The following is a 27742-nucleotide window of genomic DNA, read 5'->3' on the forward strand; positions in this document are numbered from 1 at the left end:
AGCAGAGTAAGCCCTAATGCGAGGAGGGAACTCAATTTTAATAGAAAAATAAAGTGCATTTTTTCTGGCCATCTTTGCTGAACATATTACATGTAATGTCAAGCAAAGTGTCCCACTTTTGCTTTCATTTACAGCATGCTCAGCCCTAATGCAATGAGGGAACTCACTTTTGTGTAAAAGCATCACGTGAAATTTCATTTTAATTTGATGACAATCAACACCAACTATTTTTCCAGATCTTCAGTGCACGAGCTAAACGTTTTATTAAACAGACTTGAAACATTCATTATCATAATTTTATTGGTCATTGTGTGAAGAAAATACACGTTGCGCTTTAATAAGCAAGTACTCACATCTTAAAACGTACGTCGATACGCCAACCTTAGGTAAAAATGAAACCACTACTACACTCGAGCCAAAGCAGAGTTTAATTCACTTCCGCTCTACTATCTTGGAAAAGCCACGGCTGATAAGAGAACAAAAACCATGGAACGAAATAACAAAACGCTCTAATCTAAGCAAAGCACCACACCACATTGCTGTGTGGACTTGATGGTTATGTACATCCTGATTTTTAACGATCACGCGTGGCGTCCCGTCAGGCATCGGGGCCAACCCATGCGGTAAAACGGACCGCCAAAACCTGGCCGAGCAATTCATGGAGCGGTCGCCTCTTCAGGTGGCTGGGCGAACTGGGGTAAGAAGGGGCCCACCAACAACCCCCAACTAGGCGTAGGCGTCCTCGCGGTCGGCGTTGAATGTCTCTCCGTCCTGGATGGAGGCGAAGTTGAGGAAGTGGGAGGGACGGTGCACTTCGTGGTAGAACTCGCGCGGGTTCGCCAGCTGCAGGTCGTACTTCATGTTCGCATCGTGACGCACGCCTGGAATGGAAACGCAGTCGCCGTCAAAACCAAACGAGATATTAAATAGACGAAAGCAAGACTCCAACCCCCACCCCACAACCCACGATGTAGCAACTCAAGATTAAACCGACGTGTGCGTGTGTGTAAGAATCCATCGGTTCCATTTCACACGTGTTGTGACTGGGTCATGCAAAGCAAGCAGCCGGTATGAATTCGACATGAATCAACACAGCAAAAACCAATAATCAACTGGTAAATAAAACCGTGAACTCAAATAAGGGCAATCGAATCATGCAATGAGAACACTGGCACCAAGGGCAAGGGCAGTCAAGTTGCCAGAGGCCTGGCTCCTCTGACACGGCGAGCCAACTCGCGGCGCAGACAGCCGAGCGTCGTGTTATTCATGCGGTTGGGCTCCCCCCCCCCCCCCCCGGGCAACGATGGCACGCCGCCGGCATCGACGCGACGCCACTCACCCATGAAGTTGTAGTTCCAGGAGCCCTGCGACGGTACCATGAAGAATGCGAGAAAGCGGTCGGACAGCAGCATCTGCACGCGTTCGTAGTGCGAGGGGAGGTATCCCTTTGGGTTGTTCCCCTTGTCCGTGTTGGAGCGGCCCCACTCGTAGCCGCTGGGCGTCAGCTTGTACGCAGTGAGGCTGCAGGAGCCCGGCGTGAAGCTGCCATCGCACAACGTCGCAAACCGGAGCGAGCAGAAGGATCAGCGTCGGTACAACAACAAAAAACCCGTGCTTATTTTGCTTTGTACGTACGTTTAACTTATTTTGCACCGTACGTAGCTGACCATGCTAATTGGAGATGCGGGAGAAGGCCAACAAACTAAAAGACGAAAAAATTATTACTTTCCAATCTAAAGAAATTGAGTTTTCAATCTACATTTAACAATAGATGCACATTGTCGGCAGCAGGGGAAAGTGCCTCCACCTTCACCAACTGCACTGACCGGCAGGGTGAAAGGATGGTAAAATCGCCTCCAAGACCCGCATGTCGTGAGGAAGGGGCTTTATCCAGCAATAGATTGACCAGAGAACTGTTGCATGCACACGTGTTGCAGCAATGTAGCATCGTCAACACCACATTACTTTGGTACATTTCAATACATAAACAATGCCACAGTGCCGAAAAGGGCTATTTTTTTTCTCACAAACTACACTTTAAACTCAAGTTGACCAGTCTGGGGACAAAGCCTTGTTAGATATCTACAAGAAAAAATAACCTTTGCAATAGGCACAACATTGTTGATGGTATTCAAGATGAGACAAGGGGCGGCACCTGCACGTGATGACGATGGTCTTCTCGCCGTCCCACGACGGATTGTCGGCCATGATCTTGGCGTGCGTGGTGATGTCCTGCGGTGAGAGCTGTGGCGACTCGTTGGGCTGAGTGTGGATCCAGCCCAGAGGCTCCATCTCCTGCGGGGTGGTGTACCAAGATGGAGGAGAAAAGGCAAAGGTGGGAGCGGTCAATACAGCAAACTTCACCGAATTCTAACTTGTTCACACAAACTAAAACTATTTTTTATTTTATAAGTCCCCCCACTGAGCTATATATCTCTTTTGCAGAAGTGACCTGGCCACCAATGATAGCTCAACGAAGTGGCCTATCATGTGGAAATCTTTAGCAGCCAAATACTCTAAACGCACATTTCTAAATGTGGAGACAAAAACCGGAGGACCCGGAGAAAAATCCACGCGACCACGGGAAAGAGACAGGTAAACCCCAAAGACATAGCAGGCGTCAGGGTCGGGATCGAACCCTACGACCTCCTGTATACCAGGCGAGGCAGTTAACATCTCGCCACTACAGAGCCCCAAACTATTGCTGGGTACCACCGCGCAACCGTATGTCACACTGCGTACCACCACGTGCCACCACGTGGCGCCACATGCCCACCTTGAGGTACTCGTGCTGTGGGAGCTGGTTGGGCAGGTGCACGGTCTGATGAGTGCCCCACTGCGGCACCATGACGATGCAGCGGATCTCCTTGACCTGCGGATTGTCGGGAGGGCTCGTCCCGTACAGGTATCCAGCGATCTGCACACACGTACATACGGACACACGACCACGTCAGTCTCTCGCCACGGGCGACAACAAATTCCTGCTCGTGATTCAAGACCAGTTTTAGACAACCGAAGCAATGAGCTTGTAATGGGTTTATCACGCGAGCAATGCGATGAACTGTCAAATGTGGGCTGTCAGTTGAATTCAATAACAAATTTTTGTTTGTCTCGCATCGTCTGTTAGTTCCTCCTCGATGCTTTTATTTCCCTAAAGATGCATCATTAGCTCATAAAATGCATACACGGTAAATATATTCTTCTAAGATGAAGAATTTACCTGAATGGATGAATTGTTACAGGCCTAGTCGTTACCAGCTACGCCAATATAAAGACTCGTAAAGTTAAGTTATGGATAGACAAAGGGGACTGTGCCACTCGCTGCACCTGGGCGCGCAGGTCCGAGATGCAGATGAACTTCTTGAGGACGTTCTTGGGCAGGATGTAGGTGAAGCCGGTCTCCTTGATGTCATCCGACGACACGTAGATGTGGTTCGTGCGGAGGTGCAAGTTCGTGGCGGAGATGGCGCTGCCGAAACAAACGAGGACAGGAGAACGAACACGAGTCGGTTATGCCGATTAAGGCAAGATGGGGGGGCAGGGCAGCACTTGCGTCCGAGTAAACGAAGCCGACGTGTCTGGGTCGTCATGCTCCGTCGCGTAGCCACTGACCGGACACGCCACTCGGTCTTGGAGGCGAAGGTCTGCGTCTCGTAGTTGCTCGTGGTGGACGTGATGATCTCGTCGCCGTGCTTGTTGACGGTGCGCGTCTGCGTGGCCGTGAGCTGCGACTGCTCCTTCGTCTGCTTCTCGATCTCGGCGATCTGCTGCCGCTGCTGAGAAGGCGCCGAGATCTCCATGCCCAAGATGATGTCACGGATCTCAGACTGTGTGAGCGACGCCACGTTCACGCTGCGCAGCGGCGACAACGGAGAGGGTAAAAACGTGAGTGTGATCAGCAGCTCAATTATTTTTTATGATTTTATATGTCAGGAGCCCAGTACAGAGCACAAACCGCAACGTGGTGTGGGGGGGGTACAGACATTCCATAGACATAAGCCCCAAATGCTGTGTTAAGAGGAGGGGGGGAGATTAGGCTCGCTTCTGAAGCCCAAATGTTTTAACTAGCGACAAGAGTGTTTGGATTGGGCCAAACGTACGAGGAATATTACCCATCTAGTAAATGTGGATGAAATGCATTATAACACCGTGATGGTGACTTTTGCAGAAGTAGGTAAAAGTCGCAGAGATGAGAAAACAATTGGTACGTTTGGCACTGGAAGTGAAGAATAAAATTACTATCCACACCGGATCATGCTAAAACCACCCATTTCTACAGCACACCACAAGATAGATTTAACACACAAAATATTTTATCCAGACCACCAGCTCAAAAGAACCAAATGTGTGGTCATCTTTCAATTTAACCCACCAAATAAAAGAGCTAAGAACATGTGGCCAAGCCAAGACAATCGAGACACCAGCAGAACCCAGTGCAGTTTTGACAGCCGCTCCCTGATCTTGCGGTTTATCCCATCTACATTTAGAAACGTGCGTTTAGAGTATTTGGCTGCTATAAATGTCCACATGTTAAGCCGCTTCGTTGAGCAATCATTTGTGATAGCCAGGTCGCTTCTAAACGAGGAGCTACATAATTCAATGCGCCTCACCTGGTAGAATAAAAAAGTTAAATAGTTAGTTACTAGTCCCTACCCTCCCACAACTCCCACGTCCGACTCACTTGTTTTTTTTTCCGTAGTCGGCGAGGATGAGGTCCTTGAGGGCCACCTCCACCTTGATCCACTCCTCGTCGGTGAGCGTGGGCCAGATGTGGTGCGGCTCGGTGACCGTAGTCTTGTCCGGCTTCAGGATCACCTTGGTGCGGTCGTTGTTGACGTGCAGCGCGCGCAGGATCAGGATGAGACGGGAGAACGCCTGCGCACGACAAGGGGACCACGCGCACCCTTAGTTAGCCGGCAACCACAGAACGTCGATGGCACGGTCAGATACCCGCGTGCTCCTGGGGACAGATTCACATCTTATGAAAAAATAACTGCCCCCAATTCGATCTGGACTCTACTATCAGTGCCATGTCACGAGACACGGTATTCCATTCGGATCTCTCAAGAGTCCAACAATACGTGATAGAGAACAGCCCGATGAAGCGGATACCACGGAGCTAACTCTGAGATACCTTAAAGTGACCTATGTTTGTTGGATGAGGAGTCACGTATTTTTAATTCTCAGAGCTGCAATTTGGTAAAATTAAGTACCGAAACAAATATAGCGAGATGGTTATTTATGTAGTTATTAGTGAAAGGGCCAAGACCATCAACTCCCTCACTTGAGGACCTGGTTTAAATCACAAAAAGCTGCAGGGATTCGAACCCAGAGTCTCAATGGTGTCAGCAGAGGGCTCTGAAAGGCAGCCGGCCACCTTAAGGACAAGACAGGCATCTTGACCAATGTAGACTTTCCTCGCCAAAAAAACGTTTCCGTGTCTCCACCACCAACAAAACGGCAAATTTCCGTATTTGTGCGTTTCTGTCAATTCGCTGACGTGCGAACGTGGCCGCTGTAGCGAAGGACACGCACCGTGTACGACGAGATGGTCTTCAGCCAGTCGTCGTAGAGGTTGAACAGAACCATCTGAGGCTCGGTGGCCTTCAGGATGAGGTCACCAAACTTCTCCACCTACAGAGCAAGGAGTTTGACAGCGCAGCTCAGAATGGCGTGGCACGCATACAGTGGCGTTTTACCGATGCTGCCACTGACACACACACATTAATAATTCATGCACTGATTGTTCTATGTGCTATACGCACACACACACATTCATTAGCCTCTTAAAAGTACCTGCTGCAGTAATATCTTAAATGTTTCATGCCCGTGTTAGAGTAAATATAGTGCTTTTCAGACAGCTTGGCGATATCGCCACTTAAGGCGAACAAACATTTGCTCACTGCCACAGAAGGCGCCACCTCATGGTAAACACAAGGACAGGCCCTTGAGGTCTCCCCACGTTCTAAACCACTGCACTTAAATTCAAAAGCGGGAGAACGAGAATAAAAATACCGTTTGCTCTCTTTTCATTTGCACACACGGAGCAAGTTTTCAAAGAAGAAATTACGTTTTCACTTAAGAAATTAAATACTCACTTCATTATAGCCGCCTGCAATTGGATCTAATTGTTCACGTGTATAGCATCAATACGTCTTATCTGTTGCATCCTACACACATTTATTTCAATGCATTTTTATTCTGGTCGCAAGCGGGATAGGCTTTTTTATTTGCTAAACATAATGAGATCAAACTTATCGCAATATGTGAGCGTTGCAATAGCAACGCTAAAGTACGCATGTACGTTGAACGTCTTTGGCATCGTACGGAAGCCAACCGCGCCGATCGGGGGTGCCAATGTACTGCTCGTGATGGCGAAGCGCAACTCCAGCGCAGGAGGCCCTACCTTGAGGCAGGCCTGGAAGGGCAGCTGCAGCTCGGAGCCCTTGATGACGATGTTGGGGAAGTCGAGGAGATGCACCTCGAGCGGGTCCAGCATGCCCTTGCGCGTCACGATGATCTGCTTCGGCTGCTCCTCCACGGGCAGTGAACGAATCAACGCAGCCACCTCCTCGGCCGTCTTCCACTTGGCCAGCTGCATGGGGAGTGACGAGTGACCGGGAATGATGGTTAGGTTTTATTTGAGAAAAAATTTCTGCCACAAATTTTTTCGGATCTCTCCAGGAGGAGCAGAGCAACCCTTCATGGTAGAGGACAGCCTACAGAAGTGGATATCAGGGAGCTACCTCCGAGATCACTTTCAACGTGACCTATGGTCCACACATTAGGGGGAGGGGGGGTGGGTGGGGTGGCGGGAAGCACTTTCCCATGGTGAGGTCGGGTGTTTACAAAGGTTTGGATGAGCATGGTAGCAATCTGAACGCTGGAATTTTTGGCTATAAAAAGGTAGTGTGGGCATGATGGACATTGCGAGATGTTTAGATGCGATTCACTCACCTGACCGAGACGCTTCTGTCCGGCCCACACAGACGTGTGGATGATCTTGAGGAAGAGCTGTCCGGTTCTCGGATTGAAGATGAAGATGGCTCCGTTGATGGGCTTCGTGGTCAAATTACCCTCGAATGTCTGTGGGGGTTCAAGTGTGAGCCGTCAATACAACAGCAATACACGCAGAATACAAAGTGAAGCAGCGTCATTTAGTGCGAATGGATCATAACGCTGCCCTGCCAGCATTAACCGATTGCGATGGAGCATCGAAGCTAGCATCTCAAAAGATAAAATGAACATCAGTATGTTGAACTTTTTTCGCACCATATGTAGCCAACCATGCTAAATGGAGATGCGAATATGAACTCTAGGCCTCTCATCCAGGTTTTTCTTGAAAGTGATATCTGGTTTCACTACTGTCACCCATCTATCCCGCACGGCACCTACACCTAGACACAAAACTTTCCCCCCTTTTACAAAAAAATTTGTTATGAGCGATCGATTACCTTGTGGATGGTGACTCTGTAGACGTTGGTGTCATCCACGAACCAGATGATCTGGTTGGAGAAGAGCTCCCCGTAGTTCTGCGAGGAGAGGTACGGCTCAGTGGGCTCGGACGAGTACAGCTGCAGGCCCTTGCGGATGCGCTCGCGCAGCACGTACAGGGCCGGGTTCGCCTTCATGATCTTGGCCATCGCCTGCTGGATGAGCGGCTTGCTGCCCGGGAACCAGTTGCCGTAGCCACTGCGGAATTGAGTGGGGGGGGGGGGGAACAGGCAGCAGCGGATCTTTGTAACGACAGCACACAACGTAAACGTAAAAACACGAGCAGGAACAAGTCACGCCCGTAACGCTGCCCCCGAACGTGCGAGTTACTCGCGAGACATCGTCGGCACTCACCATGCAGTCAGGGACGAGAGGTGCGTGCACGGCACGTGACGTCGCAAGGTGAAGTCGCGTGTACATTACGTCGCAGAGGGCCGTGTAATTACATCGTCGCCTTGGCCGGTTTCTTTATTGCCAGGTTTTGGTAACCTCCTGATCAATTCGGCTAGTTTTCTCTTGGGCAATTCCCAAAGAGCAGAACAACTTGACACACATACCGGCACACGAGCTGCTCACATATCGGTGGGAAGTTGGGAGACGGGTGCAGGTTTTTTCAACTGGGGACGTTTGGAGCATCCAGCGCGAGCCGCGTCGGCCACACACCTGTGCAGGTTGTAGGCCAGGTCGATGGCAATGAGCAGGCCGGTGGGGGACGGGTAGATACTCATGTTGTCCGTGGTGTAGTCCAGGAACTTGGCGCGTGCGTAGCGCTCAATGTCGTGAGAGTCGTAGTCGCCCCAGCGCAGCTGGATGTCCAGCCAGTACTTCTGCGTGGTCGAGCTGTCCATCACGTCCCTGCGAGGTACACACAAAGAGGGTTTTTATTCAAGGTGGGCACGGACAAAGTCACAACAGCATCATCTCAGTGGCTTCTGATAACTCTTCAAATGAGTCTCACGCATAGATTGTAACATTTTTACCCATTATTCAGCAAGGCCCAGCAGCAATGGTATCGATGGCTTTGTCTCACCAGTGCCAGACTCAAGGCTGCCAAAAAGAAAGCCATCTCTGGTGTAGGCTAATCAGTCTCCAGGACAGTGCATACATCAAAGCATATTTGTTTGCATGTTTAACCAAAAGTGGTTGATACAGACTTCACGACTTGTAATAGGTGTCTACTAACTGGTGTTTGAGCATCTTAACACCTGCCGTATTTATGCCAGAACAAGTCATGTCTGTTCTATAATTCGACGGCTATGATGAGCGTGTTTCTCGTTATCGTTGAGAAGCGCGGCAGTCCTCACTTGGAGTCGGCGAGCAGCGAGGGCCGGGACACGTTCCACTTGTAGGCGGCGAACAGCAGGATGTCGGCGCACGACGAGTTCATCTTGTAGGACTTGCGCGGGTGGATCGTCTCCTTCTGCACCGTCTCTATCTCCAGCGCATCCAGCTCCTGGTCGAACACCTGTTTCCACCGGAGCACGCACGCATGGCACGGCGATGAACTAGCCGCGAGGCCGACGGTGCCGTGTTGTCGGAAAGAAAATAACTAAAAGCGGATATCTAACTCTTTAACACAATACTGCGTGCACGTGGAATGTGGCCTGGGGGGCATGTGCTACAACACGTAATGTAGAGCTATATTTAGCAAAAGGGTTACTCATTGGGGTTTCAACTGGTCAGATTTCATGTATGCGAATGTATAATTTGTGTAGGCGCCGCTCACGTAAAAATCCAAGCACAAAAGCCACGACAGTTCTCAAAAAGGGTCACAAGACACGCGGACAAACGTTGCAAACACGACGCATCTGCAACACGCGCGTTGTCACGTTACCTGACAGAGGTCCATCACCACGCTCTCGTGGATCTTCTGCCACAAATGGGCACGGAAAATCTGGATGAGCGAGATCTTGAGGGTGGGAATCTTGCCGTGCATGAAGATGCCGGTCAGGTCAAGCTGCACCTGGAAGCCCACGTACACCTGGGGGGCGCGGGACGGGATGGAGGGCACACACCAGCAGTGCGATCAAGTTACCGCCAAAACCAAATCCCACCAAACGGCGACGATCCAACCTCACGCGAAACGTGCACTGGCTGCCGATGGACGTACGTTGGCTCGGTTGATGGTGGGTGACCACCAGAGAGTGAAGCGTCGGTTGGGGATCTGGTTGAGACCAGAGCGCTGGGCGTTGGTCAGCTTCTTGTACTTCATCGACTCCTCAAAGCCGCTCGCCTTCTCCCTGGACGGCAGCGAAAACGACTCAAGTTAACACCGACTTGGCGAGCGCAACGGTGCACACGCGCACACACAAAGAATAAAAGCACAGCAGCACAGGTGTGTGGTGTAGCTGCGGCGGGATGCGCAGAGGCAATGCGAGCGTTTACCAGAAGAGACCCTCCCAGGTGGGGAAGTATGTCCCCTTGAAGAGCGTGTGCTCCAGGATGCCCTCCACACCGCCCAAGGCTTGGATCATGTCCGTGCGGTAGTTGTTGAGGTTCCACAGCTTGCCGTCGTGCCGCTGGTGCGTCCACCAGAAGGGGTTCTGCTTCAGCACCTGAATTAGCCATCACCGGGCGGAGCAGAGTGGTGGAACAGCGTACGGTTAGATCACTCAACACGAATAATAAAAAACAGAGCAAAATAACTTTGCATACGAACCAACACTTTGCATCCCATACAGAAGGTGTTCACCGGTTCAGACTCAAAATACATTCTTACACTCGTCGACAGAACCATCGAGTTCCATAACTAGCAATCAACGGGCATCCGCAGGCGCTGCACACGATCATTACCTGGTACTGCTTGAAGTCTGTGCGCACCCTCCAGCCCTTGTCATAGGCGAGCGTGTGCCGGTCCTTCTGGAAGAGTGTGTTGATGCGCGGGATGCCGCGGTCCCACGAGTCCTCCAGATCTTCCAGCGTCAGACGCCTGTGCATGGGAACACCACCATCGCCACCACGACATCCCTCGCATGAACATTTCTGGGTATATTAAAACGCACTCGCGCAAACTCGCAAGTATACAGCTAAATCTACGATGCGGTCAAAATACACGCAACTCTACCCACCGACAAAAATAAAGACAATGATCCCCCGTATAGCCTGAACAGACTGTAGGGGCAAGTGCTGTTAGTGAGCACCTATGAAGACCTGAATGGCACACAAGGGGGTGGGTGGCCTGTATAAAGCCCGGTCGCCTTTGTCTCCCTAGTGATGATGTTTACACACTGCACCAGGTACTTATTTGAGGCCGAGTCGACCTAGCATAGGCCCAGGACCAGTTAAAATAATGGTCACTGGTAGTGGCCGTGAGCGGGAATCGATCTCGGGTCGCCGTGTTTGTAGCGCAATGCGCTAACTGCTCCACTACCGCTCCACTGACACAAACAACGCACCTGTTCTGCGCCATGGCCTCCTGTCGCTTGAGGGCGTACTCGGCCCACACGCGCTGCGAGTCGATGAACTCGCTTTCCCACGGCTGGATGTAGCGGTACAAGTTGGGGATCAGTTGGTCCTCCTCGTGACTCATGCCCGAGCGGAAATGGGTGATGCCCACGTCCGTCTGCTTCGACCACCTGCCACGGACAAAGAACGCCGCCAGCACGTCGTTACGTGATCGCCGCACAATTCTACAGAGTCACACGATCCACGGTCGTTCTATCTCCCGATACACACACACACGAACCAAGAGATCTGCTCCACACCTGTTTTTGAGTGCTGGCCAACAAAAGCTCTTCGTTTGAGCCGAAGCTGAAGCAGGGCTTGTAACCATTCGGTGCTAGGCAAGTAACAATTCACCCTTGCCACTGTGCAATTTAATGAAGTGTCACAATTAAGGGGTTCATGGTTCAATTTATGAATGCATGTTTAGTTTTGTTTGTACCATCTGTATTGTCTGTGTTCATCCCTACCGTCTAATTTGTACGTTTTCAGGCTGTACCAAACAGCCCCTAACATCATCCAATCCACTAACAAAAAGAAACATAAAACACTACCCCACATCCCCCCACGCAGAGCAACCAATTCTGCCACGTCCAAGCGCTACACCGACCCACGTCCCACGCCCCACGCGAACCACGGCAAAACCCAGGGCGTTCCAACGTTACGCACCTCAAATCAGACTGCGGGATGAGCACGTGACCCATGGAGAGCATGCCCAGGCCTCCCAGCTCCTTGGGCGTGTAGAAGACGACAGGCGGGAAGCGACTAGGCATCTTGGAGTTGAGGCCGATCTTGATGCGCGTCTGGATCTTGTTCTCGCACTTGACTAGCAGGTCGAGCAGCTCCTGCGTGTTGACCACCGCCTCGCGGAAGTATGTCATCAGCCCGATCAGGGCTGTGTTCCACTTGTTCACGATCTGAGAGAGAGAAAAACGTCCGATTGAAACATGCGCTCAGGTTGACGCAAGTTCCGCTAACAAGAGGAAGTGAGAAAAGTGGGGCTCGGCAGAAGAGCGGCACGCGAAACTCAATGGTTGCTGTCAGGCACCTTGGTGAAGGTGGTGGAGCCCGAAGCCATGAGGATCTGGCGTACGCGGTTGTGGAACCGTTGCATCGACTCGTCGTCGACGCGCAGGAAGCATTGTGCCGTGCGTTCCTTTGTGATCTGTGCACAGCACACACGCAACGCGCGCAGCAGACATGTGGTTAGTTTACCGAAGGGTGCGAGTGACTCGTCGCGGAAGGCAATGACTCATCACACCACTTGCGACAATCCAAAAAAAGGAATGGGTAACAACACGATACGTCACAGAAGGAGAGGTTATTCAGATCGCCGGGGACTGAGGTTTAGACGGATCTGTGGATTGGTCAAATATATTAACATCTGTAGAAAACGCCACTCGCATACAGAGCACAAACACCGCACTGGGCGGAGGGCGGTTAATTTGTCGTGTTGTATATGCGACGTCATAACCCAGTGGGACGTGTGGATCACATGGGGGGGGGGGGGGAGGCGGGGAACCTCATTCTGCAGGTTCCAGACGCCGTCGCGGTGCGTAAACTCCTCGTAGGAGGTGCGGCACTTGGGCAGGATGCGGCACTCGAAGCCGCACATGTTGAACAGCAGGTTGGGGTTGTCCTTGCTGTACACCGACACGAAGCTGTTCTCCCACAGCACCGTGGTGACGGAGCGTGGCAGACGGTTCTTGATGTCCCAGAACACAGCCCGGCCCCTGACGCGGTGCAGAGGGAGGGAGGGAAACTCAGCGGCGTAGAGAAATACAGCAAAGCGCGACGGAGTGAACTGGGGCACAAAAACCATTGGAGACAAATGTCATCACTAAAATAAACTTACGGCAATTGTCATGAAGAATTTCTTACAATTAGGAACGAAAAGGTCTGAATTTAATATTGTATATTACAGATTATTCTGTTCCAAGGTAGTGGTAATCGAAGAGTGGCAAGTATTTTATATCGGTGCAGGTGAATCACTGCCAACGGTTATGTTTTATATTTGAATTAAGCCTTACACATTTCTCCATTCCTGCTGTACGTACATTTTATTTTATACCACTTTAATGAGTGAAGCAAAACTTTTGTCACCAAAGAACTGGAAGAAGACAAACCCAAGGGTTGGGGGGACATGGGCTTGACCCATTCTGAACAGCCCTGCCACCAAAAACCTGGTCCCCTGGTCCAATGCACCGCGCTCAAAATCGCACGCGCCGAGATGGCCAGACACTCACAGGTTGACGTCGTGCTTCATGAGACGCATCCTGGCGTCGCGTGGCCAGCACTTCTTGTTGTTGTAGCCGACGATGTTCTCGTTGTTGGGGTCGGGGTGCTCCGTGAGGTAGCGCTGGATCAGGTCGCGCGCCTCTTCCGCTGTGAACCTGCAGCGAGTCGATGGCAAAAGCACACGCGCACGCATCGTCACCGCACGCTCCAAAGAAACTCGCAAAGCACAAAACAAAGTCATCCTGTAGACTAGATTTTGCAGTGCTTCCTTGCTACTTTAGCCATACCACAGTTGCACTCCATTTGTATTGATATCGTGTTTTTATATTGTTTGTTGTTGTAACGTTCTTAGGCACCCCCCTACTGGACATCTGTGAAAAAGGGCTTCATAGCCCATCGGATGCCTCCAGTATAAATATTCTGATTCATGCCGAACTTCTTTCGCACAGTACGTAGCCAACCCTGCTCATCGGAGGTGTGGAATGGATAATGAATGGCACATAGATAAAAAATATATCTCTAATTTCAGAACCCTCTCGCGCTGAATCCTATAACGCAGCACGGGTAAGAGGCGAGCGAGATGCGCGTGGCTCGCACGTCTCGCACTGACCGGAAGAATATGTGGATCTTCTCGATGTATCGGCAGAAGAGGCGGATGGGGTGGGCGCACTCGGTGACCACGTCCTGGAACGACAGGAAGTCGTTGGGCATCTGTGGCGGCCCCGTCATCTCGCTGGCGCGGTGCAGGCCCAGCACCAGCAGGTCCAGCACCAGCCCGTAGTACTGCACCACGAAGGAGGCGAACTGGAGCCCGCGGATGATGCCGTACGAGTTCGTGTGGTTCATGTCCTGGTGGGAATAAAAGTCGGAAAAGAAAGAACCACGGATTAACACAACCCGGCATGTAACAGTTTAACCTCTGCCAGCGATTTCAGCACACAATTTGGAGTCAGGATTTAACTAAATTTTTTTTATTATTTTTGCAAAGGTGTCTGATCTCCTATTTCCCTGTCTTGTTTCTTGTTTGTATATTTATAATAGCCCAACTAGAATATTTTTTGAATAAATTCAAATAGTGTCATTTCTCCGAGACTGGAGCAGTTGCACAGTAATTATAATAGCCCACTGCACTATGTATATAGAACATATTTCGCACCGTATGTAGCCAACCGTGCTAATCGGATGTGCGGGATGACGACCCGAGTTTAAAGATTCCTGGCCACAGCTAACAATGGTGAGCGACATCATAGCGATCCTGCCTCCACTCCCTTCCAGAACCTGGCATGGATTCACAAAGGCACCAGTGCATTTCTCCTATTTATTAATTGGAAACCCAATGACAAATGTAGAGTTGACAAATTTATTTGTGCAGCCAGAAAGCTGCGTTAACAGCAGGAAGTCAAGTCACAAAGGGACGTCAATAGACATTCATGCGCACACCGCTACAATCCCCGAAAGTACCGACAGTCAGCTCTTAGTGGGTGAATGAAGAAGGTTGGCCCGTCATGGCTGGTTCAGGTTTCACGTTTATTTCGATTAGCCAGGAGAGAATTCTAGAGATTAGGAGAGTCTCGTATTTCAAGTGCGACCTGGGTCACTCATGATGACCAAAGCGAGGGCACCTTGTAGTTGATGACGACGTTGTTCTTGGCCGTCATGTAATCGGCGATGTTGTGGTCCACGATAAGGCGCAGCAGCCTGTTGAGCAGCGTCAGGTCGATCTTCTCGTACATCTTCTCGAAGCGAGACTCCAGCATCACGTTGCACTCTCCTTCTGCCGTGTCCCACACATCCTGCAGGTTGTTGATGCCTGCGAAGGGCGACAGCAACGAGTGAAAGTTTTTACGCTCGCAAGGAATTTTTTTTATAATGCTATGCAAGTTAACTACCAGGCCGATTGCTTTGTCCTTAACCCTGATTGTAGTATAATCGTGGGCTGAACGGTTTCGCAGCGGTTAGCATCATGTACTTTTAATCCGATAGCCCAAGTTATGTTCCCAGCCAGGGCTACCTTCAGTGGCGAATTATATCTGAACCGGTTCTGGGCACACCCTCCTCCACGCCCATTCCTTCACCAACCTAAACTGTTGACCAGCGCGGTGAAGTATGGTGAAATAATGCTAATTACCCAAGCCGCATGGGGCGGCCCTCATCCAGCAGTGGACTGACAAAAGTAGGGGTGCACATGTACACGTACCACCCAGCCAACTCAATTTATCACACCTTGGATTATGAAAATTACAATTACGTTGTGAAGACAATTCATAAACAATTACACAAATACAATTATAAAAAAGTCACCCAGGTACAGAGGCAAGGACCCCCCCCCCCCCTACTCACCCTGGCACCACTTGTAGACGAGCAGAGGGGGTGGCTCCGAGTCGGACGGCTTGATCCAGGGTGGGAAGAGGCGGCGCTTGTCGGCCTCGTACCAAAGGTACTGGTCCAGGTAGGCGTCAGTGATCTTCTCCAGCGGCTCCACGTCGTACACGGGTACCAGGTGGGAGTAGAGGTCCATGAACTCGATGCCCACCTGCGCCGCAACAGATTAAACGCGCAGGCTGCACAAACTGCTCGACGTCTCCAAAGAGAACTGGTAGAGAGGAGACAAGCGCAGGTACCTGCAGGAGGTGCGAGTACAAAGTTACGAGGGAGGACGGGCGAGCGGCCAAGACGACGTAAACAATTCACATTCTCACCTCCTTGAAGGCTCGCTGTGTGAGCAGGTGACGCTTGATGCGAGACAGAGCCTCGTGAGGGTTGTCGTAAGCCTGCTCGATCAGACCCAACTCCTCGCGCTGAGACTGGTTCAGACGCGACTTCACGCTGAGCAGGGGTAGTGGGAGGAATGCAACGACAACAAAAACATCCAGAAATTACTCTATGCCCACTTTCAATATAAAAACATTAAACTAAAACTATTTTTCTTACCAGGTAAGGCCCACTGAACTATACAGATTGTTCGGAAGTGACCTGGCCACAAATGAACGTTCAACGAAGTTGTCTTATCACGTGGAAATTATCAGCCAAATACTCTATACCCTTGTTTCTAAATGTGGAGGGAAAAGCCGGAGGATCCAGAGAAAATTCCATGAGACCACGGGGAGAACACGCAGGCGACAGTGTTGGGATCGAGCCCGCAACCTCCTGTATACCAGGCGAGGTGGTCAACGTATTGCCAACGTGGAGCCCCCCAGTTTTAAGTCTTCCGAAGTTCCTAAGCGCCCCGGGCGGAATTTACGTCTCCACCGTGCGCACCGCTGGACAGCTGACATTACCTGTAGGCCTCCTTGAGCCGCTCCAGCGCCAGGATGAGCAACTTGGTGTCGTGCTTGTACGACAGCGGAGGGAAGGGGATGGGCGAAAAGCGCCGGCTCTCCAGCCAGTGCACCGTCGTGGTATAGATGGCCACTGCCTCCTCCGCCGTGATGTACGGTCCATCCTAACCACGCACACGAAGTGCGAGCAGAGTTAGCGGTGCAAGTTAGCGATCTCCAGGGGCAGCGTTTCGTTCATGTTGACAACATCACGCTCTAACAACCAATATTCTATATTTAACTGTTTCTGTATACAACTACTGTAGCTAATGCCTCTGACAAAGTCATACTGTGTCGTTTTCAGATTTGTCTATTGTCGGGGGCCGCACATCAGTGTTGGTGTACGGCGCTTTTTCTGGAAGACTTCGCGCATAGTCACTTTAAGATGTTTTCTTGTTAATGCTTTTTGTTTGTTGCGGTTGCACCCTATTAAAGAGCCGAATGGCTCACAAGGCTATACCAAATAAATGAAACTGAACTGAAATCAGGGGCTGCCTTAAAGGCCATCTAGGGAACGCCATTGGCCCACGGGCCTTGCATTGAAGGAGACTGCAAAAAAGGATTGCCAAAGGGCTGTACATACATACACATGTAGGCACAGTAGCCAAAGCCAATCCCCCTTTAGGCACCTTGAGGTAGTTGTGCTGACGCTCCTGCTCGGCCTTGAGGTAGAGGCGAGTGAGACGGCCCAGGTTCTTCTTGCAGACGGTCTTGTCGACGGTGGCGCCGCGACGGATGCGCTCGCGGTTGTAGTGCGCCGCGTTGGTCCACCAGTCCGCCTTGGCCTTCACGTAGCGCAGGATCATGCTCTCGATGGGCGCTGGCAGGCCAGGCACCTGGAGGCGGCAGGAAAGATGGGTCAGATATTAGGGACAGGGTGATAAAGTTATTTGGCTACTAGAGGAACGAGAGACGGGATGGCATGCAATAATTCCATGCCTCCCGCTACAGTGATTGCAGGAATCGTTACAATTTGGAGTCCCGATTAAAAGAATAGATTGTTTTGATTATCTCCTTCAAATTATGTTTTTTTTTCTATCCCTCATTTGTAGCTTTGTTTATTCCATCAGCCTACTGCTTGGGAGTTAATTTGCATACATTTCAAATTGATTCTCACACACGATTCAATGTATATATATATATCCTGTATATCCTGAGTCTAACAATCGATTTTCATAGAAGAATCAATACATCATTACAGTACCCTTCACGGTACATAGACCGCAGCCAGGAAAGTTGTCTTGGATCAGACTAAAGACTGCTGTGTGACGATAGTCAATTTGGTATGCTCGCATTGCATTTTCATGTGTGCCAAACCCTGACATATGTGCAGTCGCCCAACAAACGGTCATCGGTCTCGGGAGCATCTTATAGCAAGCGGCAAGGTGGAATGAAGAGGCCGATTGAACGTAATCACGTGGCGATCGAGCGGTCGAAGAAAGACAAGAAGCAGACGGTGCCCGTTCTCACAGCGCGGCACATACCGCACGGCAAGTGTTACCTTCCACGGGATGTTGGCCTTCCAGCAGCGCCAGGCCTCGCCCAGGTGCTGCAGGATGGTGCGCGCCTTGTTCTGTTTGATGCCCTCAGGCATCATGTCCAGGATGTCGTGCATGACCGCGGCACGCAGCTCCAGGTCGAAGTGCGACTCCACGCGCTGTTTCGTCACCGTCTTGGCAACGCCCTTGGAGTGTCGCCCTGCGAGCAACCGGCAGAGAACAAGCGGCGAGCAAATTTAACGCCCGGCTAGTGCAAGTACAAAAGTAGTAATCACGACTATTCCATACGAGATGGCGTTGAACATTTTGCGCCGATGGTGGAATATATGCGATAATTGGTTTTGCAGAACGAACAGACGACACTTTTAGGATATTTACCCTCAAACTGTCGGGCGAGCAGGTTTCCCAGCCACCTCTCCAGCAGCGGGGTGATGCCGCGCATGAAGAACAACCACACGCGCCACCCTGGTGCCCAGAAGCCGCACCCAGGGCCCTTTCCCACTGGACCCTGAACACACATACACAGAGACACATGCAGGGATATACACACACACACCATTACGGATACCACCTATCACAAATATGCAAGGCAAAGTTCACAACGGATATTGGTTTCCATTGATATATCAAAGAAAATGTACGATTACGTGCAAGGCACAATTAATTTCAGCCGGGTCCGTCCGGCTATGGCTGTAGTTACTAGTCACATGCCATCTACTCCAGTCTAACAGCTACCTAGAAAATATTCAGTGACGGCTCAGGACTGGTTATTGTTTTGTCCAGACTATATAGTTATTGATATTTTAATGTCATATTTATAAATAATTCCAAGGGAAACAAAAACCAATGCACCACTGGTGCCTTGCAGAAGGCCACATCCATACATACAATGAATTGCCACCATTGTATGTAGAACTTCTTTCACTCCGTACGAAGCCAACCGTGCTAAACGGAGGTGCGGGGGGGAAGGACATCACTCATCCAGCAGTAGATTGACACCATTCACAGAGGGCGGCTCATCCCCTGCCCATGTGGACACACAAGGCATCCCCGCGCTCACCGTGTTGAAGCGGTAGTAGATGAGGTGCTTGAGGTCCTTGCACATGCGGATCTGCCGCATCAGCTTGTACTTGTAGCGGTACATGCCGGTCAGCTGGCCCACGTGGGCGAAGATGTACTGCAGGCCGTCCGCCAGCTGAGTGAGAAGGGAGTGGTGGCTCTGGGTTAAACAGGAACGCAATCGTCTCTTTATAGTACACGTTGGAAAAAGTTCATTTGGCACGTTTTGGCATACGTGGGCCTATGCCCTTATCACCTGAAGCATGCCAGATTCTGCGAGTCCTCGGAAGATGAGCAGGCTGGAGCCTGGATAGTGTTTGAACAGGTGACAACCGTAGACATAAATAGGGTGCAGGAGGCATTGTGGAGAGTAAATGGCAGTGCAACAGCATCCACTGTTGTTCTGTACTGCCCCCAGTCACCAATCCGCACCCATCAGCGTGAAGTAATGTCAAATAACTCTCACGGCCCACACGTTGTTGCAGTAGATTGACAAACCAGGCTGCACACGGGCATGCACACGGCTTACTTGCACGCGCACTCAAAATGGTAAGGAGCGGCGTCTCTAGGCGAGGAGGAACGAACCTGGAAGGCGTCCACGTTGCCGAGGCGGTACTGCACGTGGCTGTCCACGATCAGCTTGGTGAGACGCAGGACCTCACGGCACAGATGGAACGCATTGCCAAAACGAGACTTCTTTCTCTCCTGTAAAACACACAACAGGAGCATGAGGCAAAATCACCAACGCCAAAACTTGACCGCGAGCAGATTGTGAAAGCTTAACACACGAGTGCAATCGTTTAAACAAACAGCTACTTGGGATGTAATTTTTTTCTGAACGAAGAATGCAATAATGAAGTGGGACGATTAGGGAACCCGGTGCGCACCTTGGTGGTGAGCGTCTTGACGGGCTTGAGGTTGAAGTTGTAGTCCAGATGCAGGTAATTGAGATTCTTGCGGTGGATGAGCAGGTTGAGCATGTTGTAGCCCTGCCTGCACACCTGCAGACCCACCTCCACCCAGTCCAGCTTGGTCGACTGGAAAAACTTGGTCGCCTTGAACGAGCGGAAGAGGTACCTGAAACAGCAAGGCGAGTAAAAATAAGTATAACCCGTAAAAACAAAGTTTTTCACTCTAAATCCTTTATATGCGTGGCGGCTAGAGTCCTCTCGTCCTCTGGCTTGAGATGGCTGCCACCTATGGGTCAGATGATTGTCTGCAGTATTAAACAATTGGTAATTAAATATTTAATTTGTTTTCCCTAAACAGTGTAACATTTTGGAAAAAAATTTTCACGAACATTAATTGTCTCGCACAACGAGTCTGTGTCCAAAATGTCAGCTCGATTGGATCACGGGAAGTGGGTTAAAAAACGACCGAAAGGTTTGCACGGTCGTAAGCAAGCAAACACGCAAGCGAACTTAATATAAAGGATTTAAAAAAACCCGCTGATACCCTGAATCGACGTCGGTCAAGATCAATCCATCACTAGGTGACGGCCTCCCTTTCAAGCCGTCGCCTTCTTGTCACGGTCTGGCAATGTAACAATCCATCTAGCCCAGGGGTTGGCAACCTGCGGCTCTGTACGGACTGCTTCGTGACGTTATGCATGTATTCCCAGTGCATTGCGGCTCTTGAAATATTGAGTTTTGTACCGAATTCGAAAAAAATGGCTCTTGTTATTTTAGTTGCCGACCCCTGATCCAGCACCTGCAAACAAGCAGGCTTCATCGCCGCCCATCACCGTGGTGGACATACTTTCAGACATGTTCCAACCTTTGGCTGCCACTGTTATTAGTCTCGGCCAAAAGCCATAATCTCTCTTCGAGCGACGTATCCTGCCCAAGTCCACATATCTCAACAATGTCTCTATCTTGTGCATGTTCTACGATCCACGTGTTCCCCTTTATCTCTATCAGTAATTCTAAGCACGCACTTCTCCACGTTTCTTTACAGACCACTTGTTTTCTTTGTCAATAATCCCCATCTCAAAGCAGATCACGTAAACAGCGAGTAAACAATCTCTTATCTCGGCACCTTGGCATGTTGCTTTTTCACTATGAAGTCCCATGTTGAGAAAAAAAAAGCACAACAACCTGCTACTCTGAATGTGGCGGCAAAAAACTAATTAATAACTCCCTAGACTTTGCAGATTGCGCACTTGCTTACCTCTTCTTCTGAGCTTTGGGTGGCTTGTGCTTGAGTGCGTTGAGCACGTAGTACTTGAGAAGCTTCTGGTAGGAAACCCTCACCTTCACGGGCTGCCCAGCGGGGCAGTGCTCTCGGTACCTGCGGGCCACCAGACGTGAAATGGTTAACGGCGACGTATCAGCGAACTGGCCTTCTACACAATACGACGTGGCCATCGTTCAGGCATTTCATATTTGTCACATGGTGTGCATTCGAATAGCACTTAGACATTGGTCATCATGAACGGCCACGGCAAAACCCACGCAGAGATAAAAAGGTACGTGCAAAACGCGTATTATTAGCATACTTTGGTTTTCCATCCACCAAAGGAAAATCAAAATGCAATCTTGCCAAGCAGAAGTCACGTCGGCACAACCTTTAGGCACATACTTATTTACCCAATCCACATACTCTGATAATATATGCATTGTCCTTGAAACAATGCATAGGACAACGCATATATTATCAGAGCATGTTTTTAGTTTGCATTCTGACCACAAGTATTGTGGTTAATGCAAACATGATTCCTTGCAAAAAGGTTTCAGTTTTGTTGCCAGAAAAATGCGTAAAAAACTATTCTTAGACTATAGTGTTTGTTAACCAATTACAAACACGTACAAATAAAAAAATATTTTTACACACACGCGCACACAATTCCATATTTGTAATGCGGCTGTAAAAATCTATTTCAAATCGCCGTGTAGACTATTCTTAACGATTACTCTGCACGCAAACAGTACCGTAGGACGACGCGCTATAACGAGCAGGAACGACACGAAGCAATACGTGGGGGTTGGGAACGTGCCAAGTTTTGACGAGAGGGACATCCACGGCGCGGCGCATACGCCCCGAGCGCAGGTTGAAGGGGCGCGGGGCCCACAGCAGCGCAATGCCGTTGGCCGTGTTGTCAGAGTACAGCGGCGTCTCCTTCAGCAGCGGCTCCACATAATCCGGCAACTCAAAGTCCTCTTCGTCGTCCAGCACGGGGTCTAGGTTCTGCGGCCGGGACAAGACAACGGTTGTGTGATTGCCACCGGGGGTAAACGTTGGTGATGGTCAACCAATAGGGCTGCTGGCGGAACGCGAGACAGAGTGAAGAACGGTCAGGGTACCTTGGTAGCATGCCTGTGCGAGATCGGGTTGATCAGAGGATCAAAGTAGAAGGCGGGCAAGTCCGGGTCTTCCGTCTTGATGAACACCACATTAGGTGTGTGGTACCTGAACGGAAATGGAATACAGAGCTGCAGGCACAATCTAAAAGCATTGCAGGGCTGCAATCTGTTATCAAAAATTTTCCATCAGCCAGAAACACACACCTGGCCACCTTCCAAGTATTACTAAAGTTTTAGCTTTGCGATTTCTACAATACCTTTAGAAGGCAAATGTGAAACACCCCTCTTTAATATAACTTATAACATATATCACCGTTTCCATATGCTGTCCACCATTTTCAAAGCACAGACGCTCAGAGTGTTCGTCCATATTTATTTTGTGTTGATTCACTATAATGTATCAAAAGTATTATGCACACAAAGGCATGTGGCAATTTGTCCAAATATGTATGTTCAACGTCTTTCGTACAGTACACAGCCAACCGTGATTCAATTGTGATAACTCAGGGTTACTGTTCGAAAAAAAAAAAAATTCTTATGGTAAAATAATATATTCTAGATCCTACGGGGTTTAGAAAACCCCACATACATACAAAAAAAAACTACTCTCCCATGCATATATCGCGAGAGAGATGAATAATTTACAACTCGTACATCATTGCACACCTCATACATAATTGAACGTGCATATAATTATGAGACACTGGCACAAGATAGTTGTTTGCAGCCTCCATCTCCGAGCGTACCAGGTGAGGTGCACGTGGTGCGGCAGGTTGTTGTAGAGGTAGGGGAACGCGATCTTGTACTCGGTGCGGACCTGTTGCCGGATTATGATCTTGTTGATGTCATTAAACTCGTTCCAATCCTCGTCCCTGTTACAAAAAATGGGGATCAGAAAAAATTGTCGGAGCTTACATCAACCGTACAGATCAAACGACACGGACGCAACCTTCGCCACGGTTTCACCACACCATGTGGCCTGCGAGCAGGTGGTTAAGAATTCAAATTCTATTTGGGATGAAGAGTACAACTTTGTGTGAGGCCAACAGTGGCGGTCCAGTGGTCAGATTGGCTCCCATCATAGGTACGTGGCATTTACACCACTGGCTCAGAGCTATAAACACGAGATAAAAACTGCTCCATGCTCATTTTATCAGGAAACGACTCTTAATTTGTTGAGACATCTTTTTCTGCTATGTGTTAACCCTTCACCCAGACCTTTCCTCATTCACTCCACGTTAACATGGATGTTTACAAAAAAATCCAACTTTATTTTTAAATCAACTTGAAGTCATATTAATTGCCATAACACTAGTTTAATAAGGAGCCCGCAACTCACTGCAGGTTGACGTCACGCACAAGTGGCTCAAACTTGGGCCCTCCAGGGATGGCCAGGTTCAGGGCCTTGGAGGTGAAGAATGCCTTCAAGTCGAACAGGTAGAAATAGTTTCCGTCCACCAGATCGGTGAGAAGCTGGTTGGCGAGCCGGTACAGCGTCGACATGATGGGGAGTGTGAACTGCCACCGCCGGTACGTGGTGCCATTCACAAACCTGATGGGGACGACGACGACACACAGCACCACAGAAAGTGTTTAGCCACGTAAGTATTCACAACACAAACGTTTCTCCACATCAGCTACAACTATGAGCAGTCAAAGGAAACTATGGAACGAAAAAAACAGCCCTGATCTTGTAATCAAGCGCAGTGTTTGTGCTTTCCTTAGCAGTTTGAAGCCTCCTTATCCTTTAAAATCGTGCTCATGCACTGTGTAAGAGGCTTCTTGTGACATCCCTGCATGACGATATGCAAGTGAAATCAGTGTCTCTACTAGTGCGACGTTAACACATGCTTACCATTAGTTTTAAAGTCTCCATTTTTCCAAACGGGGCTTACAACTTGTGCGATATAGTATGGGACACAGCCTAGCTACGCACCTACAAAATAATGGCTGAGTGTTTTGTCATCTGTTAATGTGCCATTCTCGCACGGCGGGACATACTTGCGGCTGTCCCTTAGTGGCTGATGGTCGTAGAACCATTCCCTCACGGCAGAGTCCTCCTCCATGTCCAGCTCCATCTGCACGGCCTCCAGCGGCTCCACGTCCATCACGTTGTCAGCGTAGTCCAGCGGCGGCTCCTCGTCGTCGAACGGCGGGAAGCGCATGCGCTTGAAGTGCCGTCGATCGCGCTTCTCACGCCGCATCATGATCCACATCGTGCTGCACGGTGAGCACGCAAACACGTCAGCGCACGTGCAGTTCAAAAGACCACGATCCGAACCGACTGCGAGCAAATTAGAATGTCTGAACGGTGTGGATATGCTGTCGCTAGAGATTATGGGGCCCGCTGCTGGCCATTCTGGAAAAGGAACTTGAAGTGCGGATGATTCAGATTTTTGGCGTTCATATTTATCAGGTAAAGGTAATGCATGGTACGTGAACGCTTTACGCTAAAGTTAAAACTTGCCTATAATTATCATAACGAGATCGATTCTGTTTGATGCACGATTCAATGCATACATCATGAGCACATCAATTTCAATGACTCGTCATGTGCCCAATTAACACGATTTTTGGCAGTCCTGCTAACGACACGAGGCCGACTCATTCAGCCGTGCTCAGAGCAGTGGTCATCAGCAGGCGTGTGTTCACTTACCCCCACTGTGAGATGTAGACGGGCTCGATGATCCAGGGGATTTCGTTGATGAAGGAGATGGCGCCCGTGATGTGGTAGAGCACCGACACGTCACGTAGCTGCTCCCACGGCATGGGCATGTTCTCCAGCAGCTTCAGCACCGCGTGCGGCATGTACTTGAGGGCGCTGCAACAGGACACGCCACCACACCACTGTAGGGTTTCCAAAATCCCAACCCTTACATCCAACCACGTTAACCAATCTCCATAAAAAAAAATTTCCCTCCACAAATTGACAAACCTTTGACAATTCCCTGCCACGGCCAACATCGGTGCCAAGTGATATTTCAACCGGTCTGGGATCCCCACCTTTTATCAACCCTCAGCGATCAAAATCAAGTGTTCAAACCTCCTTGACTGAAAATATCAGGAGGTCTTCATGCAGAAGTGGATTGTTATGTGTCTGCTAGAATTTTGTGTTTCTCAATTCGTGCTTAAATTAACTTGTAAATTCAGTTCATATTTTTCCCTTACTCTTTAGTAGTTTGTTATTTAATAACATCTTGGTAGAGATACGTTTTTATCTCAATGGGCATTCATCTGCTTATACAGGACTCCATTCATTGGATGACTGCGCTTTTGACTTATAAAATTATAAAGGTCCCATGATAAGGCCAACCTTGAGTGTACGTCGCAGGCCAACAATGCCTTGCCAGTCATCACTCGGGACTCACCCAAGGTACACGCGCTTGTCGTGGCGGAACTTGCGGTTGGTCATGTCGCCGTGATCACGGATGATCTTCCGCACGTGCTCCGGAGGCATGTCCTCCTTCTGCATGTCAACGAAGCCGAACTTTCGCTTCTCCGAGTAGCGCTTCGTCTGCAGCTGCTGCCATTTTCGGGCTGATACAAAGCGAGGGGGAGAAAAAGACACGTGCAGGGTGTTTAAAACACTGCAATGTCGTTGCACCCACTGCTCAAGGGAAACAAACATGCTCAAGGGGCTGAGTATGGTTTATTATACATGTCTAAAGCAGAGGCCTCCTTACATTTTTTAACCAAACGAGACAAACGTGTTTTTGGATGACACAACCCAACTGCACCGATGTCCAAGTTAAGGAGAACCCTAACCTAGCTCAGTTTTAATAAAGTGTTCAGGATCATCATACCAGATAGTTCAGCGTTGGAGCTAACCCTAACCCCGAAACCCGTTTTTTTGTTGCATTGGGGCAGTTATAAAATGTTGCATCCAAAACTGTTGTTGCAAGCGCTGCTGCTGCGGAAACTTCTACTCCTACTACTTTCTGCTGCTACTGCTGCAGCCTGCCGTGCTTACAGCTTCTACTGCTGTTGCCGCTACTACGATTACTGTGGCGGAGGCTGCTGCTGCTGCTGCTGCTTTAACTCAGACTGAAACTACAACTACATCAAATCAGCGGCAGACTGAGCCGGCTCTCGATCGCAAGGTTGCAAATTCAAATCCTGTTTGGGGGGGGGGTTACTCAGCACATAATCCCCCTCCCCCCATGGGGGTCTATACATTAATAACTAGTTTGCTTAGTCAACAGTGATTGTCCCATATTAGAGACTCGCCCTCCCACCCGCTCCCCGCCATAGGAACGTGGAATTTCCACCAGTGGTTCGGGGCTGTAAATGGAGAACCAGTGGCTCACCCTTCTCCTGCAGCTGCTCTTCGCTCATGAACTCTGTGGCGTTGCCTGGCCCAGGGATTTGGCCTCGCACTCCGGCGAAACCGAAACCCGCCATGGTCACCTCCGCTCTAGCACAGAAACATAAAACAACACGTCAACAATACATTTGTAAACTGAACAACAGAACATCACATAGAGAAACTGGCGTTCTCCTCGCTAAATTAAATACCGTGCGATTAACACGACTTTAGCAGTCGTGCACGAGCGCAAATGACAAAAAACAATGGTCAATAACGCTGCTTCCAATGTATAAAACACGTTATATACTGTAATAGGCGACGTTTCGAGCCATGCACATTGATCAGCTCTGCGTGTCGAGAGGAATCGCGCGGGAGGAGGCCAGGCGCAACTTCACAAACGCCAATTGAACAAAAAATAAAAATAAAACTCCGCTTCGCCTGCGTAATCGGCGCGTATTAAACGATGCCCAAACCAAACGAAGAATGTGGACGACTCCCGCAGACGCATTCGCTAAGTCTCTTTTGAAGCCGCGGCTTTGCCACGCAGCTCCGATGAAGACGGAGCGGGCGAGGCCCGACGTCTCGGGCGACGTGCCCGGGCCAGGGCCATGAGGGCCCGAGGCCTGGCCACTTGCAACCCCGGGACGGGTGCGTCCGAGCCGCTGCTGGTGGCGAGTGGACGCACCGGGAGCCCTGCAGGAGCCGCCGCTTCGCAGAGACGCTCACCGGGGGTTGAGAGGCGGACTTTCCCTTCTCTCCGACGCCACGGAGGCTCAAACTCGAGTAGAGTAGCCCAACATCGTGGGGCACCGCGATACAAGATGGCGAGCGGGGGGAGGGGGCGGGGGGGAGGAGCGCCCCTCCCCCTCGCCCCCGCCCCTCCCCCTCGCCCTCCCCTCGCCCCTCCCCCTCGCCCCTCCCCCTCGCCCCCGCCCCTCCCCCTCGCCCCTCCCCCTCGCCCCTCCCCCCCGCCCCTCCCCCTCGCCCCTCCCCCTCGCCCCTCCCCCCCCATCGACGACCTACGGCCTGACAGCGGCCATCTTACCTGGGCGTATTTAATAAGTAGAGTGACATTCTTTCTAGATT

The 27742-nt window shown here is 50.1% G+C and overlaps 1 protein-coding gene across 2 annotated transcripts; it reads right to left on the minus strand.

Annotated features, from left to right (window-relative positions):
- Positions 1–278: 278 nt before the first annotated feature.
- On the minus strand, positions 279–27497 carry PRPF8 (pre-mRNA processing factor 8). Of its 2 annotated transcripts, none has more exons than XM_061561045.1 (43): positions 27383–27497; positions 26658–26764; positions 25719–25887; positions 25007–25171; positions 24352–24570; positions 23690–23902; positions 23097–23222; positions 22351–22456; positions 22044–22234; positions 21218–21337; positions 19936–20125; positions 19634–19753; positions 19050–19184; positions 18368–18497; positions 17992–18188; positions 17120–17326; positions 16452–16615; positions 15873–15999; positions 15514–15706; positions 14796–14983; positions 13784–14022; positions 13182–13328; positions 12458–12668; positions 11984–12100; positions 11605–11852; positions 10890–11069; positions 10288–10423; positions 9880–10049; positions 9605–9734; positions 9329–9475; positions 8799–8959; positions 8158–8349; positions 7455–7692; positions 6958–7086; positions 6407–6595; positions 5536–5634; positions 4682–4875; positions 3613–3852; positions 3328–3469; positions 2777–2917; positions 2156–2295; positions 1340–1542; positions 279–881 (listed from the first exon to the last, which is right to left on the minus strand). In XM_061561045.1, exons 2-43 carry the CDS (start codon positions 26749–26751, stop codon positions 727–729), a joined length of 7002 nt encoding a protein of 2333 aa, XP_061417029.1. In that variant the 5' UTR covers positions 26752–26764; positions 27383–27497; the 3' UTR covers positions 279–726. The 2 variants fall into 2 exon arrangements, with proteins under 2 accessions (XP_061417029.1, XP_061417028.1); XM_061561044.1 differs by having other exon boundaries at positions 27342–27491.
- Between the last annotated feature and the right edge of the window lie 245 nt (positions 27498–27742).

Source organism: Lethenteron reissneri, chromosome 27, assembly GCF_015708825.2.
Source record: "Lethenteron reissneri isolate LAM-NWPU_2019-01 chromosome 27, ASM1570882v1, whole genome shotgun sequence".
In the NCBI taxonomy this organism is placed as follows: domain Eukaryota; kingdom Metazoa; phylum Chordata; class Hyperoartia; order Petromyzontiformes; family Petromyzontidae; genus Lethenteron; species Lethenteron reissneri.